Below are 20,462 nucleotides of genomic sequence, written 5' to 3'. Positions count from 1 at the left end.
GAACTGCTAGAGCTGACTACTGCAGGTTCAGGGAGGAGCTCTCAGCAGAGACAATGCAGACTGATGGAAGACATAAGAAAGTTTTCATCTTGCTTAAACCATTTTCTAAAGCAGCAGCTTAGCACAAGAAAATCCCACATCATATTTCATGTGGTAAATTCATTTTTTCAGCTCAGGCTAAAATGAAGACAAGGAAAAGAAAGTTGAGTAGAGGAGCTACTAGAGTACAGGAGCAAATCTGGACTGCACTATATTCTTGCCTCATGGCTGGAGCTGTGGCTGACCAGTGACAGTGTAGGGAACAAGTTCATGTTCTGCAGCAGCTGGGTTCTAGCTGCAGCCATACAGAGCCTGGCAGCTGACAACATGGTTGCAGCAGAGCCACAAGTAATTCACACAGGCTTCAGTTTGATTGTGCAATCTCAATTTATTGCATCCTATATCCTTAGGATTGACAGCTAAAGTTTTACACTTACTAGGCTCAGATTTGTAAGTGTAAAGGGTTTAACGCTGCTGTTTCATTTGAAAATGTGCAAAAACTGATCCAGTGCCTCCTAAAGAATGAACTGTTTGCTGTAGACAAATGTCTTTTGCAAACCAATTGATGCCAGATTACTCATTTTCATTATAAACAACTTGTACAGTGTGGTCCAGGACTAGGAACAGGAAATTCACTTCTGTATTTACGTATTCTGAATTCATGATAGCATGAATTCATACTGAGTTCAGTCTGAATGCAGATCAATCCACAACCGGTCACAGTGGAGTTCATAGTTTCAGCAGGAAAACAAGATTTGCTTTTGACAGTGAGAAGTGCATACAGCTGTCTTTTAAAGGCTGAGGTTCTTGCATGTTTTTGCATTTCAGTCACAGTCCAAGAAAGATGAAAGTTCTGGCTTTGCCTAGACAGTTGATGCTCAGTCCCACAGGATGTTAACACTGCTAGTTGTCAGTTATACTACAGTCATCTTCATCCACAAGTCTTTTTTCTCAGGTACTAGAAAAAAATAAATTTAAGCTCCTGTTCCCTTGCACTCAAGCCTGTCTTCACCACAGGCCATGTAGTGTCAGAGATTTAACGACTCCATGCAGTTTAAATTAAACTGGCCACTTATTCCTGAGTAGATGAATAGAGGGCCTCAATCTCCTTCTGGAAGAACTTAACAAGGTCTCCTCGCTTTGCCTTCAGTGTTGGTGTCAAGAGTCCATTTTCTACAGAGAACAACTCTGTGTGGATGTACAGGTCTTTAACCTAATAAAAGAAAACAATTTAGTGCATGATGCATCATTAGAAGACAAAAAACAGTTCTTCCCAGCTTCCTTGGGCAATTCAGTCCTAACTAAACTGTTTTTTCGGCTGACACAGCAAGAGGGTGGAATTCCAGAGCAGCCCTTACAGCCTGTTGTGAACCTCCATCTCTTGGCAATGGCTACTGCTGCCCTTCACAGCCCCTGGTCGCCTGGTGTAGAGACAGGCAGCCAGTGTTTCACTGTCTGCTTCAATCAGGTGTCTGGGGCAGCTGCCTCAGGGCCCCTCCTGGCACAGGCAGTAGCAGGAATGAAGAATTCCCAGCCACTGTGTTAGCAATACAGGTGCTAGTGGCAAGCAGGATTTGAAAGTACTCACTTGTTCAAAGGATTTAAGGCCAGCTTCTCTCCCCAGTCTGATCATATCATCTAAAATCGCTTTCTTCACTGCCTAGAAGAAACACAGCAGAAGCAGAGTGGGTAAAGCTGTCATTCTGTAATTGCAGCTCAAAAACATAACCATTTGCCCAGGCAGGAAGGACTGAGGATGGCAAGAACACGTATTTCAACATTCAAGATTTCTCATATTAAGGCCACTACAAAGTCATGTCTATCTTCTTACCGGAAAAGAAGCAGCAATAGCCCTAGAGACAAGAGACACCTATGCCCAGTTCCAGTTTATGCTGTAAGGATGCTTGCATGACTTACCCAGCATTAAACCAGTTCAAATTACTGAAAAGAGGTGGATAGAACGAAGTAAGAGCAATGTAATATTGGACTTAGAACTAAATTCCATCTCTAACCCACTAAACACAAAACCACTCACAGGGTTTTTGCAGAGCTCTTCAAAGGAACCTTTTACTCCCAGTTTTGCTGCAAATTCTGGAAGTATCTCAGCATCAGGAACCACTATACCTATTAAAAAAGACTGAAAACAAGTGGAAATAGTCAGAGAAACTACTGAGACCAAGAAAGCATACTAAGGCATGCTAAATGGCTTTGTGAGCTTGCTTGTATTTCTATGACGAGTCATATGCACATCTCCATGCATTTGCAGAGTTTCAAAGTAGCTGTGAAGTATTCCAAGTCACTGAGAGTTGTGTCAGCAGTAATTGAAGTACTGACACAGTTTATGTGTGCTGAATGATCCAGCAATTACATTTGGCTAGTTTACAAATTGAAGACTGGCCTCTGCTAGCATAGGTAACACCTCCATGGCAAAGGAATGGAGAAACACTTGTGCTGTGCAGAAAGGCTGAGAGAATTGGGGTTGTTCAGCCTGAAGAAGGCTCCAGGAAGACTTTTTTTGTGGCCTTTCAAAACTAAAAGGGAGCTTGCAAGAAAGATGGGGACAAATTTTTAGTAGGGCTTGTGGCATAAGACAAGAGGTAATGGTTTTAAACCATAAGACAGTAAATCTATATTAAATACAAGGAATTTTTTGAAAGTGTGAGGGTGGTAAAACAATGGCAGAGGTTGCCCAGAGAGGTGGCAAATGCCCCATCCCTAGAAACATTCAAGGTCAGGCTGAATGGGGTTCTGAACAACCTATTTTACTTGAAGTTGTCCCTGCTTATTGCAGAGGGGACTATTCTGTGATTCTAAACCACACAGAGCTAACCTGAAGTCCTAGTCCCACACCAATATGTAATTAGCCTTTACCCAGCTTGCAACAATTCCTGTTGTTACTTGAGAAGTCTGTAGGTCTGAGAACATCTTCCTATAAACATGCCTCTCTTAGGAACAGATTTTGTTCAAGGACTCTTGTACATGCATATATGTGTGCCCTGATCATCCAGAACTTGTTATGGGAGAAAATCTTGCAGGATACTCACTCCTAACACCACTTACCCTCAGACTTTCACCATGTACAAAGACCTGAGCTACAGGAGCACTTCCAACATAGACATTTTCTATCTTCTCTGGAGCAATGTATTCTCCCTGTGCAAGTTTAAATATATTCTTCTTCCTATCAATGATCTTCAGTGTTCCATTCTAGAAGTTAAAAGTGGAGGTCATTAGTTTCAAGTCACTGTCTTGCTTATATAAGAGAAGGTTAACAGGCTTTGTTTTGCTGTATGAAAGGCACATCTGGAACTAGTCTAGAAACCACATGCTGGTCTTTGCTTTCTACAGAGAGAAGAGTTTTTCAAATTTCTCCAGTTAGCTCAGGACATGATTAGACAGCTCCTTTATTCTCATCTGACAGACACCAAGACACCTTGTTATATCACTTCTACAGTGAAGAATAGTCTTAACTATGGGCCTAGCAGGTGTTATTTGATATCTTGTAACCTAATTGGCCTTTGGAGCTTTTCCTGGAGTTATCTAGTGAATCTACTGTGTAGAGATTTTATCCTAAAATTCCATCTTTAGAGATTACTGTGAAGTAACAGGAATTCACATGCAAGAGATGGTTTGTATTAAGCAAATACTCACTGGCAACCATTTCCCTATGTCTCCAGTGTGGAGCCAGCCATCTTTATCAATTGCTTCTGCTGTTTTCTCAGGGTCTTTCAGATAACCCTTGAACACATTTGGTCCTTTAATGCAGACCTATAGCAAGTAGAGAACACTGTTATCACCAAGTCTTATGTTTCAGTATTCCCTGACATACACAGGAGATGGTACCTACCTCGCCTTCATTGTTAGAAGAGAAGTAGCTCATTTCTTCCACATCATCTAGTTTTATGATATTACAAGCCAGAGGGGCTCCAACATGGCCTAAGAGGAAAAAAAGAACAAAAACAAAAATCCCAACAAAAAAGACTGCAGTAATTGTAGATACTTACTGGGTTTGTTCACTGCTTTAACAAGAACTCCTTTAAAGTCCTTTTAAAGGCATCTGGCATCAAATGTTCAAGCAAGTTGTTGCAATGCCATTTTCAGACAGCTAATGCAGGACAAATAGCAGGTAAGTCTCAATGCTTAGAGTATTATTGGTGTAATCAACCAAACCAGCCACAAACACTACTCATGCCTCCTCAGGAGCAACTCTCATAGATCCTGGTATTCGTTTGCATTTCATCCTCATTATGCTCTGCAGTTACTGTGTTCACAAAGATGGTGACTTGAGTCTGAATTTAGAATATCCAGTACTGCTAAAATAAAAGCTAAATCTTCAAGGTCGTTCATGAAAATAGTCAAGTATGTCTAATATTTTTGAGTAAAACATCATTTAGCAGACAAAGCTAGTTTCTTAAGGCCATTCAGGAAGTCTCTATGCACTTTGCTCAGCTCTCTCTATCCCTTTCCTAATTCTGGGACAAAGTCTAAACTGACCTGTGACACTTTACATTGGGGTTCTTCACCTGGTTGAGTCAAGAATTTTAGTACCTATTAAGCAGGTAGGTGACTGTTGCTAGCAAGAATCACTTTGAGTACCCATGATTTAATTTCCATTAAACTAAAAGCATTAGAGCACCTAGGCTTGAGTGCCCCTTTATGTGGACAGCTCTGGGAGACTTCTCAAGTCTCAGCTCCCATACCTGTTGTCCAGTCTCCAGGCATTGAGAAAGTGGATCCAGCTGAGCATTCAGTCTGGCCATAACCTTCAAAGATCTGTGCGAGAAAGGATGAGTATTCCTTGAACATCAAGTCCTTGGTTTGAAAGGCCTCAGTTTCAACTGTGCCCATGCTCAAATCTTCTTAGGAAGGAAGCCAAAACAACCTTTGCCTTTAAGATATCTTGATCTTATTGGTGTAACCAGATGTTAAAGTTCACCTATCCAAACTTGGCTTTGGTCACCTCATTTTCTGTTCTCAAATGTGCTACATTGGGAGCTCATTGACTGTCAGAATAAGCCACAAAACTCAGAGGCAGCTGCCTAACTTTGGGTGCTATATTTTCCTATTTCTGCTGCTCTATTCCTCTTCTCAGATCCTACAGCACAGTGTTTTGGTAGTGTAGTTTGAAGTGGGCCCTGCAGAATTTTTTTCCTGTTACAGTTAACTCAGATGAAACAGTCTGTAAATGCCCAAGACTGACAGCATTTTCCCCAGGAACAAGCTGAGCTGGACCCCAGCTATATCACTGGTCACTCATTTGTGCAGTCAAATAGGGCTTACTTGAAAAGAAAACTCAGCTTACCTGACAGCCTAAGGCTGCCCTAAGAAATGTCAGGACAGAGGGAGATATAGGGGCTGCGCCTGTCACCATGATACGCACTTTTCCACCCATGGTTTCCTACAAGTGAAAAAGAAGCCATCAGATCCTCCAATATTACATTGCTTAGCTCCTTTACACTTGGAATAACTTACCTGAACTTTTTTGAAGACTATCTTGTCCCAAATGCTGTCATTTCGAATGATGCCCTGTTTTATTTCAGCCGTCTTCATAAACACAGCAAATTTTAACAGGAAATTCTTTACTGGGGTATTTGCACCACTCTGGATCTGCAAGAAAAAGTACCAGTGACTCTTGGGTTTAACTCACACCTGTACATCTCATTCTTGCTTTGTTAAGAGGCACCAAATCTTACTTTGATGTTCTAAGGTCTGCCTTCACCACTGCAGTGTCTAGGAGGTGACCCCCAAGGCAATACTAATTCATGTTACTGCTGAAACACTACAGCCATAGCTTTGAGGAACAGGGATCCTGTTAGCTTTGCGCTTGATTCATTTGCATTACAAAAGTAAACAAAGTTTTTGTCTCTTAACAGCCCAGTCATGACTGGAAACACTGTTCTTACACTCCCAGAGCTCTTTTCATCTCCTCAGAAAGGGTTCTAAAAGATTCTTCCTGCTAAGGGGTAATTAACTAGTGGTGATGTTTTCACATATTCCATACTATTTTGTATTTGTATGCTTGTTTGAACATATGAACACAAAGAAAACTTAGCTAAGATTGCATATAAATAATATATGACATACCTTGTCATACATCCGATTGAGCAGTCTTGGTACAACTGGAAATAGCGTTGGCTTCAAGGTTTTCATGTCATCTGTTAGCAGCCTGATATCGCCTTGGAAGAAGCCTACTTTTGCTCCACAGCTATATACCACAGCCTAAAAATTGACCAGACTAACTTTAGTCAAGAAGAATTCCTAGCTTCACTAGCCATAATTATTAGTCTACGAAAAGCAGCACGGTTTCCAGTGCCCAGTTATTACAAAATAAGGATAGTTATTTTGTGAATAGGTTTTGAGGACATACAGATTGTTAACATGTCTTTTACTATAATTTGATTTATAAAAACTCAGATACATATCTCTGTACGTACCTGTACAACCCTCTCAAACATGTGAGCCAAAGGAAGATAGGAAATGGCAACATCTGAAGGTGTACACTCAATTGTGTTCTAGAGGAAAAGGAAGTAGAAGTAGGTTAGCATTTTCTGTGCCTGCTTGAGTTACTTTTAAGTAGAAAGTAATTAAAATTTGATCAATTTAATTACTTTGAGACAGACACTTCTAATGACTGAAGCAACTCTGTCTCAGGCTCGTCCATCCCCTCCTCAAGATTTGCAGCTGTCACTCAGCTACACTAATTCAAAATTAGTTTTATGTTTTAGCAAGACTTGAAATAGATGGTTTAGTACTCTTACTATTTAAGACTGACTCATTCTAGAATAATTTCTACATAGAAGTTCTTGTTCAATTCAAACCAAGTTTCTTGCAGTAGTATTGTCTCATTGAAAAGGGGGCAGTTAGGAAAGCATCAGTTTCTGGGAGTGAATGGTTTACAGAAAATGCCCATATTAAAGCTGATTTCATGACTGAGGGACATAACCTGGAGAGTAGCTTACCTCTGTGCATCTAAGGAAGGCAGCAGCATTTGAAACAACATTCTGATGTGTCAGCATGGCTCCTTTAGGGTTACCTTGGGAGAGATCAAGCAAGGTGAGCTATGGCTCTTGCTGCTTCTTGGCTCAGTTTGAACTATCTCAGTGCTAGGCTCAATCCCAGCAATTATTATCATAAGAGATCACAAATATGCCTCATCTTGAGTGCTTTCAGCTGTGGATATTACATAAAAGAGATGGCTACTGAAATAGCAGAGCAATTGGGAGTAGCATAGAGAATGATGAAACAAGATTTTTGTTTTAGCCCCTGTGGATCAAAATACACAGTTGAGCAACCATTCTCTTGAACATTAAGGCTGCATTTTTCATAGGGTAAGACAACATGAATTTGGCTTTTCTTGCCCCCAGTTCTAAGAAGATTTATTGTAGTGCACTTGACTTGTAGTGAAAGTATACCAAGTAATACTGCAAGAGTGGTTTGACAGTGCTCTAATTTGCTGGTTTACTTCCATATTCTTAGGATTTCTTTATTTTTGTGCAGGGAATATGCATGGGGAGGCTCTTTCAGTGGGGAAGAATCACTATAAATTCTTACCTGTGGTTCCACTTGTAAAACACACAACAGAAAGATCTTCAGGCTTAGGAGGCTAGAGAGAAAAAGCCACATAAAGTCAGTGTGATGGTTATCTGTAATTACATACAATTCCTATGTGATGAATCAGGAGTTCTGGTTCACAAAAAAAATCTGTCAGCTTCCTCTACTAGCAGCATAGCAAGAGGTCTTTCCACAGACTAGTTTTACAAGTCTATAGCTGTTGCATAGAGATACTTACAACTGGTTCCCTGATGTTGTTTCTTCCCAGCTCCTGCGTTAGAAAAAAAAAAAAAAACCACAGCTTAACAGATGTGCACAATAGGTGAATAGGTAATTGCATTTCAAATGCAACAACTGTTTTACTACTTTGCCTCTTGATACTCCATCTCATTCAAACAGAAAACTCTTCCTGAATCCAATACACATAACTCTGAAAAACTGTCTGCTGCAAGTGTGGAAAGGACACATTCAAATGTTTGGAATGAGTGGAGAGGTTTCCTTTTATTTGGCATAGGCCACATCTCCTTACATGTATGCAAGCTTAAGCCTAGTATTGGGATGTCTAAGGAGCCAGTAATTTGCATTTACAGTTCCAATTAGACTCAAGTGCCAGCTGAGAAGCCTGATAAATCCTGTTACAGCAGTATCACGAATTAAGGTAAGCAAGTCTTGGCTGTCCACAACATATGGGCACAGCTTTAGTCCACAGTTTGAACTCTGCAACTCGATTTAGCTAAAGATATCAAGTTTCAGAATGACTGCTCACCAAGATATCAGGTACAGGCACGACAACTGGATAATGTTTACATTAAAGTGTCATTGTTGCCACAGAAGATAAAGATGTTTAGCTGGCAAGGTATTCCAGAAGCATTTAGCCACCTACCTCAACCTCCTGCAGTGACAGAATTTCAATTCCCACTTTAGCTCCTCTGTCCTGGAGCTCTTTATCAAAGAGATCCATGAGAACAATAATCTTCAGACATGGGGTCTTTTTTTCCTCACAGTTCTTAAGCAAGACCTCTGCCTTTGCAGGCGTGTCACAGATCACCACGCTTATTTCAGCTACAGAAAAGAAATTATCAGAAGTTTGTTTAGAAGACATAAGGCTAGTGACAGATCAGCAGCACAAACTTTTAGAACATAACATTGGTTTGGTGCCATTTGCATTTGTTCATATGGATTCAGTGGCTGTCTTACAGTGCTAAGAAGGTTCCTCTGAAGATTTATTTAACTTCATTGCCAGGTTATTTCATAATGGCCTGCTAGATGTTGTTTCTCTAGAACACGCAATAACCAGATAGATTAAACAGGTTTAGGCATATCTTTACCCTTCCCTCCTCTACTCTTTTCGTCCTACAACTTTAAATCAGACAGACACACACATCTAGTTTTAATTTACATGCAAGTCTGTCTGCATTGTCTGATTGTTTGGCAGTGTGGGAGTTCAATATTACAAAATCTCAAATAACAAGTAGTTGAGCACTCTGATTGCAGAATGATCCACAGGATCCAGCACATCCTTCAGTGGTCTTGCAATTAAGACACTAGGAGACATAGGAAGCCCACTGGATTCTTTTAGGCTGAAGAATGAACCATGTGCCCAACAAAGAAGCTTCACTAAGAAATTAAGTGTCTATAAGAGCAGATAGGTTAAAGCTACTCTGATTTTTTTCAAATTCCCTTGAACTTAGCTCTCTCAAAACAAAGTTTCCTAGAAAAATCCTTTTGAAAGAGTGGAAGTCAATATTTACCTTTGTTAACAATGTATACAATGGCCTCTGGTCCCAGAGTGTCATAGAGTGGAACAGCAACCATTGAGTAGGTATAGCAGGCATACTCTGAAATGATCCACTGAAAAAAGAAAACAGCACAGCTAAGGAAAACTAGGAGCCCTCAAGCCAGGATTGTCTACAGACTTCATACAGCTTGCACATGGCACTGGGGGCTACTGAAGGAGCACATCCATGAGAATAAGAGTTGTGAGAGGTCATTGTATTACATGCTTGGAATGGCATATGCTCAGTCAGTAAGAAGGGAATTGGGAAGGAAAACGTTGTGATTGTTCCTCATGTGGCCTGAAGCTATTTAAATACAGATTCTCCTCTCACCCCGAGGTGTCAGAATAGTGTAGGAAAGAATACACAATATGTTGCTTACCTCTGGCCTATTCTGAGCAAAAATGCCAATAAATTGGTCTGATGATGGTTGGCATCCTTTTTGCAGAAGCCCTGATCCCAGGTATTTAGTTCTGTCTGAAACCTGCAAGATAGTTATTCCCCCACTTTAGTGTGATAAGGGAGCATCCCAAATTAATTAATCTGTCATTTACAATACTCACCTGTTTATATGTCAGCCACTGATAAGGTTGCTTGGGTTTCCTGTAGCCTAGACAGTCACCATTTCCTAATGAAAGAGTTCAGAAAAGCAATTTCAAGCTCAGTACTGAAGTGACATAACACTACAATAGAAAGATTTGAAGTGGGAAATGTTTTCAGTCAGACATTTAGGTGACTCCTTGGAGAGCAAGTCAGTGTCCATAGTTAAGCACTTTGCCCAAACCAAGATTGTAAGACTTAGCTTTACCCTTACAGGCAATGCTTCTAAGATCTGGTGATATTTTTTCCATTGCACAACCTTTGTGAGGCTGCAATAGCTTGCAAACCATCACATATTTCCATGCATAGGACTTGTGATGTGCACAAATTCACATCTGTTGTAAACAGGCAGCTATTTTGCAGGAAAACTCACACCATAAGACAAAGGAGAGGTGTTTCCCCCCTCCCAGTTCCTCTGATGCTTTGTATCTGCTGACTCTTGACTGAACTCTACCATCTCCAGCTTCCAGTATTTGTTCTTGCCCAGTCTGCCAAATAAGATCAGTGCTAAATTGGGACAGGGAGAAATATGGTCACTTGTCTCTCCACCCCACAGAAGGCTAGAAGAGCTTTTGCTAGCCTGCATTAATTATTACCACTGCCAAGGCACAAGGAAAAGGATCTTGGAAAAAAATTTGCTTACTTGTGATAGACAAGTACTAACTACCATGCAAAGCTTACCGGAAATACTCACTCCTCTCTGGAAAACTTCATACAGGGTTTTAGCATCTTCAAAGTAATAAGAAAGCAGGTTATTATCTGTCAAGAGTGCACCTCTTCTGGCTCCTCCCTAGAAACAGAGCATGGCATGAAACAGTGCAGAACAGATGAAATGTTATTTGTTCCTCAGTCGTTCTCTCATCAATCCCCTTTAAAGCATTTCAATAGCACTGCATTGTTAGGGAAGTCTTTTCCCTTTCTGATTTTGGTCTACTCAGCCACATGCAGAGGAATTTTCTAGATGGCCCAAATTAACGTTCAGTTACAGGTTATTGAGAGGCCTTGACTGACTGCTACCACTTGTCTTATTACATGAATCTAGCACCGGTTTCAAAGGTGATGCAGTGCATTAAGAATACAGGAAGGTCTGACAGCCAAAGCCATCTAGTAAAAAGCCCACCTAGCCCTAGTTGGAAGGAGCTGCTTTTTCTCATCTTAGCATCTTAAGACTTCTCATCTCCCCAACATGCTCTTGACTTGTACACCTGGGAGAGAAGGCTATTCACATCAGACAGAAGAGTTTCCACTGACACCCAGAATCAGAATGGATCAGTATTCAGATTAAGCTCCAAAACAGACCATGCCCACAAGCAGAGAAAGCATTACCTCAATTCCTATTGACTGCTTGTTCAAGTCAACAGGAGGTAAAAGGGGTTTTGGCCTGCTTATCACCCACAGGAAGATGACACCTCCAAATGCAATGAGACTGATCAATGCTGGTGTTGGGAGCGGTGAGAACAATACTTGAAGTATCCAGATCATTGTGCTGGATCAGTGGAGCCAGAGTTGAACCTGAAACAAACAGGAGGTTTAGTAGACTTGAGGTAGAAGCTTTAATTACCTATGAGCAGTGGTTACTTAAGTAGCTTGTTAAACAATACTGCAAATCATTTCAGCAGTTTGCCCCTGGAGAGTCGTGGTACAATAGTGAAGCACACTTATGCAATGTTTTAAGCCTCTTAAGAGATCTTAAGTCACCTGTCCCCATAAATCTTAATCTATGCTGCATCCACCTCCACAAAAAGCTGAAGCCTGATGAAGTCAGACAAGGAACAGATTCTTTCCATCCTTAAGTAAAATAATCTGTCTGGAGAAAACCAGTATATAATTTCCCAAATCTATCTCCCCAAGTATAACCAAAAAATGGCTATGCTTCAATGATGTGAATTGTGGAAGTAAGAAAATTCCTCCATATTGTAAGTGTTCAATAGGAAATGGTTTTGCTGAAATAGAAAAGGTATTGATAAATTACATGTTTGATACACCTACATATATGTCTGCAGGACAAACAGTATATTCATTGTCAGCTGCCTTTACTGGTCATGCTAGACAAATATTTCAGAGAGTGACACTGTGGTCAGCCAAAAAAAACAGCACAAATAAAAACTGTGAAAGTTGCTTTCCATTAGGAAGTGGTGACCTGGAAGTCAATGTGTGCAATGGAAGTCTAGCTGGGGAATACAGAAAAAATTCTGCTGCTTGCATCCCCCAGGGGATGCCCTGTCAGGGGCAGGGAAACAAAATCTGAGAATGCAGACTTTCTTATAAGACAGAGACCTGAGCTTTCTTCCTTAGAAACAAGTACTTTTATCTCAAAAATATTCTGATGTGTTTTAAGATTGAATTGCCAAGAGAAAGGACTGCTTTTTGTCTGAATCAGCTCAGATCTCAGCAACTTGTATTTGTTAGTGTCTAAATATCTGTGCAGGACACACCACCTCACACTTTGCAAGATGAATAACAACACTCTTTCAAAGTGCTACGTACAGAATCAAGGGAACCCCATCAGTAGATAATATGTCTGCTATCAACTAAATCCCTGTACAAAAATACCAGGGGTCCTGATGGAATGAGTTCCAGTTACCCTTTAAGTATAATTCCAATGAAGTTGAAGGTATTTTACAAACTGTTAGTACATTCAGCCAGGACCTGAAGTCAGAATTTGGGTGTCTGAGCCTAGACTGATCATTTAGATTACCTGTATGTGTTTTACAGTTCGTAGTTTCCAGTGGCAGGTTACCAGCAATCCTGGTATGTTCTCTGGTAAGAAAAGGCATGCTTTGCCTGCTCAGCATCTGGATAAGAAAGGGTACCTTAGAGGCTTTTCAGCAAGTCCAAGCTGCCAGATGCACATCACCTACATATCTGAAAAATACCAGCTCCCTAATCCTCTTTTCTACTCTAAACTTTAGTTGCCTTCAAATTTTCCATCCCTTCAAACTCCTGACCTTGGCTTTTTGTAGATAGTCGAAAAAGACTGTGCTACAGCCAGAAAGGCAGAAACTGCCTTTGTGACTCTCTACTTATGGGCAATTCCAGTCACTGGGCATATTAAACCTATGGGAACACAAACCTGTTTGCAGCACAGCATATCACCCATATATCACCCTTCCTTTGGGCCTTTATCAATTGACCCTGGATTAAAAAAAAAAAAAAAAAAAAAAAAAAGAAGCAGAACTTAAATCCAGGTCTGCTGATCAAGTTTACATTCAGGGTAAAGCTACTTAGCAGTTTAGGTTTAGCACTGCTGGTTTGGAAGACTGAAGATTATTAATAAAGTGAATTTGGTAATCAGCTGCTCCTGACACTATATTTATGTGGCCCATTAATGGAGCAGTTAGCAAGCAGCTTTCTGCAGTGATTAAACGGCATCTGATTTGTGGTTTACACTTCCTCTTTTGTTAATGTGAGCAAGACTTTTATAGCATGAGCACTGAGGCAGAGAGGTAGAGGCATCTCCATTCTCCCTCTCCATGAAAGGTTGGATATATAAACTTTTTTCCTTTAGCTCAGAGCCCACTACTAAATTCAAGTGATAGAGCAAATCACATTTGCACCATTTCTATGTTGGAAGCATTTTATACTGACACATCTATTCTCACATGTTTTTGCTTTTACTTTCCAACAATATTTCCACAAATGGGCTTTAGTCTCTTCTATCAAAGCACATAGGGTGTGTTATTCAAGCTGTGGCAAGAGATTGTCATCAAATTTGTGTCAATTCCCAGAATTAGGACAGTTGTTTCCTATGCCTAGAGCTTTTACTGTAACTATTTGTCAGTCGAAGTAGCTGCCACTTTATCACCTCTGGTATCATCCAAATGTCACTTAATCCTGCTGCCCTCAAAGCAGAAAAGGAACCCATACTCAATAGACCTTCCTGTTCCATGGTAAGAGAACAGCTCCAGCCTGGATCTGTGCTATGGAACAGCTACAACCAGAGTTCAACCCACAAATCCAAGTGCCCCATGCATACATAATACCTGATCTATATCAACTTGGTGAAAACTCAGTGCAGAACAAGAAAAAACCAGAGCATTTTGGACAGACACCAGCCTCCACTGCAGGGTAAGTCTGAGCACCAGTTGCCTTTTTAAACATCAGAGGGGTCAGAGGTGGAGTGTCTGAAATCCCTGAGTTCTGAAGGCTCAACTCCCAGGGATACAAAATGCACAAGATGTCTCAAACCACCTGTTAAGCCTCTTGTGCAGTAAGATGCTGGACAGTTGAAAGTGTACTTAGGTTGTCTGCCCTGATCAATGGTCAGGGATAAGATGCACTAAGCTCTAGAGTCAAAGGCTTAGTTTTTATCAGAAAAGATTACAGAGATACCATTTACAGCCTTGAGTTCAGGAGTACACAGTCTCATTTCTACTGTACCTCCCCCTTTATAGCTATTCCTTCATTACCTAGAAGGAATTAAAGTTATTCTCTATGCTCTCCACATGAGGAGATTCTCTCCACTGGAATGTGGCTGATCTTTGTACTTTTAAGTACATAAATATGAAGAAAAATCAGTGTCATCTGCATTGCAAGAGTTCATTATGGACAGCAAAGCAACCTCAGATACTTGCACAAATTTGGAAGCAACAGTCTGCATTGCCTGGGAGAATGTCTTCTGGAGTTACGTACTTTGTATCAAGTTTGCCTAAGCTTTTGATGTGATGGTGACATCTTTTTTCTCAGGATTAGTAAGGTAACACTGACTGTTTACAAGCAGGAAAAGTGGAGTACAGCCACCTACACTAATTAGTTACTTAATCAGCAGTAGCTCACTCTCTCCATTTGCTTACGCAGTTCAGCTCTTGCCTGGTGTCATCCCACAGATGTGAGCCACCGTGCCACTTCCTACTCCTTGGAAACCGTATCTTACACATTCCTCCTTGATGCAGCTGAAGTCTTGTGTTCCACAGGGTTTAGGAACATCTAACTTTGAGCGAAGTTAAAGCTCAGCAGTGACTTCTGAGCAGAGCCACGCAAAAAACGAAGCCAAATGCTCAGTAACCTGCATTAAGCCCAGGTTATACTTCAGTGAGGCTTTGCTTTTAGAGTACCTCTTCAGAGAGTCAGAGCCAAACAGTTCAAGCACCCTTTGATCTTAGCTGAGAAACACTCTGCTAGAGGGTGGGAAAGGACGAGGCCTCAGTAACGTACTTTCAGGAAGTAGAGTGCTGTGGTTTCTGATCCTTGCTGATAAAACCTATTGAATTCAAGTTTCAGGATATTTAAATAGAAAGGCCTTTTTTTTTTCTAGTAAGTAATCTTACTGTGTTGGATATTACTGTCTCTCCATCAAGAGGGCAACAACACCATGACACTACTTAGTACTAAAAGTTATTTTCTCAAATTAATTGAAAAGCCAAGTTTTCATATAGTCTTTAAATCAGATTTTCTCCTTGAAACTACCTACTTAGAAACATGCTCAACTGGCCCTTTGAAGTTTTTAAGAATTTAAAATATAGTCAGTATAGCAGGTTCTATGCAAACAGCAGGTTACTGTTTATCCTACTGGATAATACAGGTTCACTTCTTGCAAAACATTCATGCGTAAATACTATATTAATAGGCAGTTTTCTCTAGTGATAGGGCAAGGTATTAAGAGCAAGAACAAAAGCTTGATTGGAAAATTCACATAGAACTCCTAAGAAAACTAGAATATTATCACTAGACACCTTAGCCACACAGAGAAAAGGTAGCACTTAAAGTTTCTAGATATTAATGTCTATTATTTCATATTATCACAGCAGTTCTATTATGAAGAGCAAAGAACAAACACATACCTGAACTTAACTCAGCCCAAGGTCCACATTTAACTGATAGCACACTACCAGAGATTTCCTAGGAGTCTCCTGAAAAACTCATTATCTTGAACCCTGCATCTAATCACTGCACTTGCACATTGGATTTAGTAAAGCCCATGTGAGTAACAACAAGCAAACCCATGAGCAATAAAACAAATACTGTAGAACTTCATTACTTACAGAGAAAATATGGCAGAGCATGTATAGGGATGAAAGCTAGTGAGTAAAGGCACCTACCATTTTGAATATAGGGTAGGAAATCAACTTCGTCTCCTTAAGCAAAAGGGAGCCTTAGTAGCACTGTACAAAACCAACACCACTTAGGTAACACTCATGTTAAAAACCACAGCCAGTTTCCTGCCTCCAGTTTAAATAAATCAGCAAGCAGTAAAGCACGTTGGGAGGGTAGCTTTAAAGGGGAGGAACTCGTATGGGGGAACTGGAGTGATTAAAAATAATAAAACAAAAACAACACCAACAACCCACCCACACAAGAGGAAGTCATTGAGCTTTTTTGTTTGTTAATGAAAACAACTTAAAGTAGACCTAAATGAAAAGTAAAGCAAAACATTTTAAAATCATATTTATAGCTTATTCTTTCTAATCTCTTTGCTATTATCTTCTCTACATATAAAGCTGTATTCTCAACAATAGCAATTTTCTCTCTATAGCTGCATATATGCTAAAGTGAGCAGACCTTTGTAGCCTGTAGTACCAACAAAATGTTTTGACTAAAACATTTCTCATATATTGCTGCAATGGACTTCCTGGCAGGCTGGATTTCTGCTGATGGTTTTGTTTTATTTTTGTTTGGTGTTAGGTTTCTTGCTGTTGGGTTTTTCCTTTTTCTCTTCAATGCTTGTCTAATATAACTGGAATTTTGCAGTAAGTTTGGAGGGATAGGAAGACAGTAACTTCACCTCTCTCTCTTCTTTATTGCCTTAACCTCAGATTTTAGAATTGTTTTCTTCACTTAGGAGTTTCCCCATCTGACAGTTTTCCTATGCTGCATGATTTCAGAGTAATCTTATTAGACAAATCATAAAGCTGAGATGGAATTAACACAGCATGTACTTGCATCCAAAATACAACCTGTACTGGACCTTGGCTCCCTAAAACTCGTGGCCCCTACTATGCAATTATGTTTTTATTGCTGCTGTAAACTTTATGCTATTCAGGTAGACCTAACTTACATGTAGTTGTGGCATTATTTAGCCATATAAGTATCTTTCAGGGAAACTTAGCGTTGATTCACTGATTTTCCTGTAAGCTGAGCATGAAAAACAAAAAACTTTTTCCTCATGGAAGTCCTCTGCCTTTGGTTTTGCCCTCCCAGACATGTTCCTGTGGCATATCAGAGAAGCTATGAGCTTCAGCTCTAACAGTGCCTGTCAGGGGGCATTTGTGCTTACAGAAAGGAGACAAGGCCAGGCTCCCAGCTCAGCCAGGTCCACTATCACCCGCTCCATGTGCCTCTCTTACCATTTCCCCCCTTCAGATAGCTGGCCTTGGGCTGTTATTTTTCCAGGAGCAAGAGAATAAGCAGTGAATTTGTGCTGTCATTGGTCAGCTGCTGGGTAGCAGTGCTGTGTATCTGAGGTGCAGTCCCTTTGCTGCAGGGTGGGAGCAATGTCCACAGCACAGCCCTACCTGGCCTGTCAGGAGCCCAGGATGTGATGTAGAGCTCCACAGGCTGGTAGGGCTATGCTCTATTGCCTGGGCTCAGAGGTGTCACAGCTCCAACATAAAAGGGATTAAAGGATGCACATAGGAAAGCTTCTCCTTAAGGATCATTTCTGCTCAATGCTCATAAATTAGAATACAGCTGACACTCTTCCCCTGATACACATAACAAGTGACATGCGAATGTTGAAGCTTTTAATTTTTCATCAATGATCTGAATAAACTCCAGATTTTTGAAAGGCACAGATCTTTTTTCTGCTAGTGATTTTCTGTCAAAAAACAAAGCAGAGTTATGAATCTCAGCCTTTGCTTCTCTTTGTGCATGAATATAAAATTTACACCTGCATCCCTCATATCCATTAGTGACTTAAGATGAGCAGTGGGTAGCTTATGTGTATGAGGATTTCAGGTTGTTTCCTTTCTGTTGTCGCTGTCAGAAAAGTTTTGCATAGAGGATGAATCAAGTGTAACAAACCTTAAGGTCATGGCACAATATGAGTTTTTGTTATCCAAAGATGTCAAAAGAACCTTTCTACATATAGCAAATAGCAGAGGATAGAAATAAATGAAAGTATTGGCTCCATGTAATGTTTTCTTTGTTGTCCCTTCAAAACTTGGATTTAAATTTTGTGAGCCTGTGGGAGGAGTGAGCTCACTTTATTTGTATGATTTTTGAATTCCAGTTTGTTTTCTTAATGCTATAAACATAATAATTCTTTATTGCTCTGTTCTGCTTTTCAAGGGTCATGTCCAGCTTTGTAAAGCAGAATAACTGCACTGGATCAGAAACGATCTCAGAGCACAAGTGGGTTCCTCAGGAAAGGAGGTATGGATAGGAGATGGGCTTAGGACTTAGAAGAGCAGCATGCTTTTTGCCAGTTCTCTTGCTTGCAGCTTGATTTCAGGTTGATCTTTGTCTTCACCATGGTCTCTGTGCACAAGCAAGAGCTTGGAGAAGGCTCCATCTCTATAGCTACAACAAGCTGTTGTACCAAGGTAATGGCAACAATCTGGTGTGCCATACCCTATGATATGGCCTTTTAAACCACTTCAAAAGGCATTATTGACAGCTTCTATGTTCTTAGTTAGGGGTTAAGCTAGATTCTATTGTATTAAATGTTGCCAATAAACTTGTGCATATAAATGATCTAGCATATTGCAACCTTTTACTACTTGTGATGCTGTGGAAACAAATATTCCTATATTTTTGGAACCTGCTTTAAACATTAGTCTGAATGGGAGCCTGGCACTGCTGCTTTGTGCCTATCTTTAAATAGGCAAAACTAACAAACAGATAAGAAAATGGCTTCAGCCTGAACTGTAGACAGGTTTCTACCTCCAGCCAGTCTATAGCAACAGGGAGTGTTCAGGTGGCTGCTCTCATTCAAGCTGTGATTTCCCTGTTTGCCACCCCTGAGCCCAGGCTTGCTTCTTTAATAACATGCAGCCAGTTATGCAGCTGTTGCCTTTAACAGCACACAGGGTGATAAGAAGGGGGCATTGGATCCGGGTATTGCAGCAAATTGAGGTTATTATCCCACTTGCAGTACTTCTCTGCAGGAGCAGGAAGCCCAGTACTTGGGAAACACAGGCTCTGTGGAGGGATTTGCTTACCTTCCTTCAGTGCTGGAGGAGGGTGGAGGGGCTGGTACAGCTTGTTTCCTTTGCTGCTTTACAACTCCCAAGGGGTGTTCTAGGGTTGGTTCTTCCCCAGCTCCAGTGGTGCTTCCCCAGCTCCCGTGGCAGGACTAAGCCCCGAATCATCAGTGTGTGGCTTTAATAAACAGGCGACACTGCACCCAGGTAACCTTTGAACCTGCCTTGCAACAGGTTCAAAGGTAAAAAAAAAATTATTCCTGATCAAATATAAAGAGCAATTTTGGCTGGTTAGAAATGTTAAACATACAAGTCTTGCATAACAGTGTTAGAAGAGAGCAGCACATTGTGAAAACTAACCCCAGCCCTGTGAAAGCTGCAGCCCTGGGTTTTTCATAGGGCTCTCATTTACTCCAAGTGTGCAGCGGCACTGAACAAGTCTTGCCTCACTAAGAAAAGGTGCCTCTCAGATTGCACTTCGGGCAAGCAAACATATTCCAATGTTTTTCACCAGATGCTTTGTGTAGAGTCCTGTCCTTAACATGTCCAGCCATTGGGGCACAGGTTTGCCTTGCAGCTCCAAGGGGCTGTGAAGCAGCCACAGCCACTTTGGGGTCAGGGCTGTCAGCGCAGTTGGGATGCACAGGGGGCTGGTTATCTCACCATGGGGCACCTTCCCTTTTGACACTGTGCAAAGGTTAGTGCACTTGCTCAACTGCCAAGAAAGCCAAGCTTGTTTTGTGAGAGATTTCTTGTGTTGATTTAAATAGCGGTGATTTTGGTTTGGGGTTTTTTTTTTTGCCTTCCTCTATCTCTGAAATGGGAATAAGAGAGTGCCTGTGCTTAATGTTGCTTGAGAAAGACAGTTGAGAGGTGAGCTATGCAGATGGAGCTTTGGATGTGGATGTGATCTTTGGAAGACATTTTCTACACATGATCCAAGAGATAGGGCTGAATAGCAAAGTCCTTTCAGCACTCACTTATTAGAGAGCATCCAAAGGAGGATAACAAAGATGGTGAGGGGCCTTGAGGGGAAGCTATATGAGGAGCTGCTGGGGGCACTTGGTTTGTTTAGCCTGGAGAAGATGTGTCTGAGGAGGAGAGCTTTCTTGTGGTGGGGAGAGGAGGGGCAGGCAGCTCTTCTCTGTGGTGACCAGTGACAGGACCCAAGAGAATGGAAGCTCAGGAGAGGTTTAATTTGGATATTAGAAAAAAAGTTCTTCACCCAGAGGGTGGTTGGACACTGGAATAGCTCCTCAGGGAAGTGGTCACAGCACCAGCCTGACAGATTTCAAGAAGTGTTTGGACAATACTCTCAGGCACATGGGGTGAGTTTTGGGAATGGTTCTCTGCAGGGTAAGAAGTTGGGACTGAATGATTCTCGTGGGTCCCTTCTAACTCAGAATATTCTGTGATTCTG

General features: G+C 41.0%; 1 protein-coding gene across 1 annotated transcript; it reads right to left on the bottom strand.

Moving 5' to 3' along the window:
• Nucleotides 1-407: 407 nt before the first annotated feature.
• Nucleotides 408-19,782, bottom strand: ACSL5 (acyl-CoA synthetase long chain family member 5). The gene is made up of 21 exons (XM_014872499.2): nucleotides 19,061-19,782; nucleotides 11,289-11,474; nucleotides 10,644-10,752; nucleotides 9,926-9,990; nucleotides 9,745-9,846; nucleotides 9,339-9,438; nucleotides 8,471-8,649; nucleotides 7,826-7,858; nucleotides 7,588-7,639; nucleotides 6,996-7,069; nucleotides 6,471-6,548; nucleotides 6,121-6,255; nucleotides 5,509-5,643; nucleotides 5,339-5,434; nucleotides 4,737-4,809; nucleotides 3,884-3,972; nucleotides 3,688-3,804; nucleotides 3,100-3,243; nucleotides 2,075-2,176; nucleotides 1,628-1,699; nucleotides 408-1,252 (listed from the first exon to the last, which is right to left on the bottom strand). The coding sequence occupies exons 2-21, from the start codon at nucleotides 11,442-11,444 to the stop codon at nucleotides 1,112-1,114; spliced, it is 2,052 nt and encodes a 683-aa protein (XP_014727985.1). The 5' UTR covers nucleotides 11,445-11,474; nucleotides 19,061-19,782; the 3' UTR covers nucleotides 408-1,111.
• Nucleotides 19,783-20,462: the final 680 nt, after the last annotated feature.

Source organism: Sturnus vulgaris, chromosome 8 (assembly GCF_052056855.1).
Source record: "Sturnus vulgaris isolate bStuVul1 chromosome 8, bStuVul1.hap1, whole genome shotgun sequence".
Classification (NCBI taxonomy): Eukaryota; Metazoa; Chordata; class Aves; order Passeriformes; family Sturnidae; genus Sturnus; species Sturnus vulgaris.
Note: the sequence above shows the minus strand (reverse complement) of the source record. Positions and strands in the feature narration are given on the sequence as shown.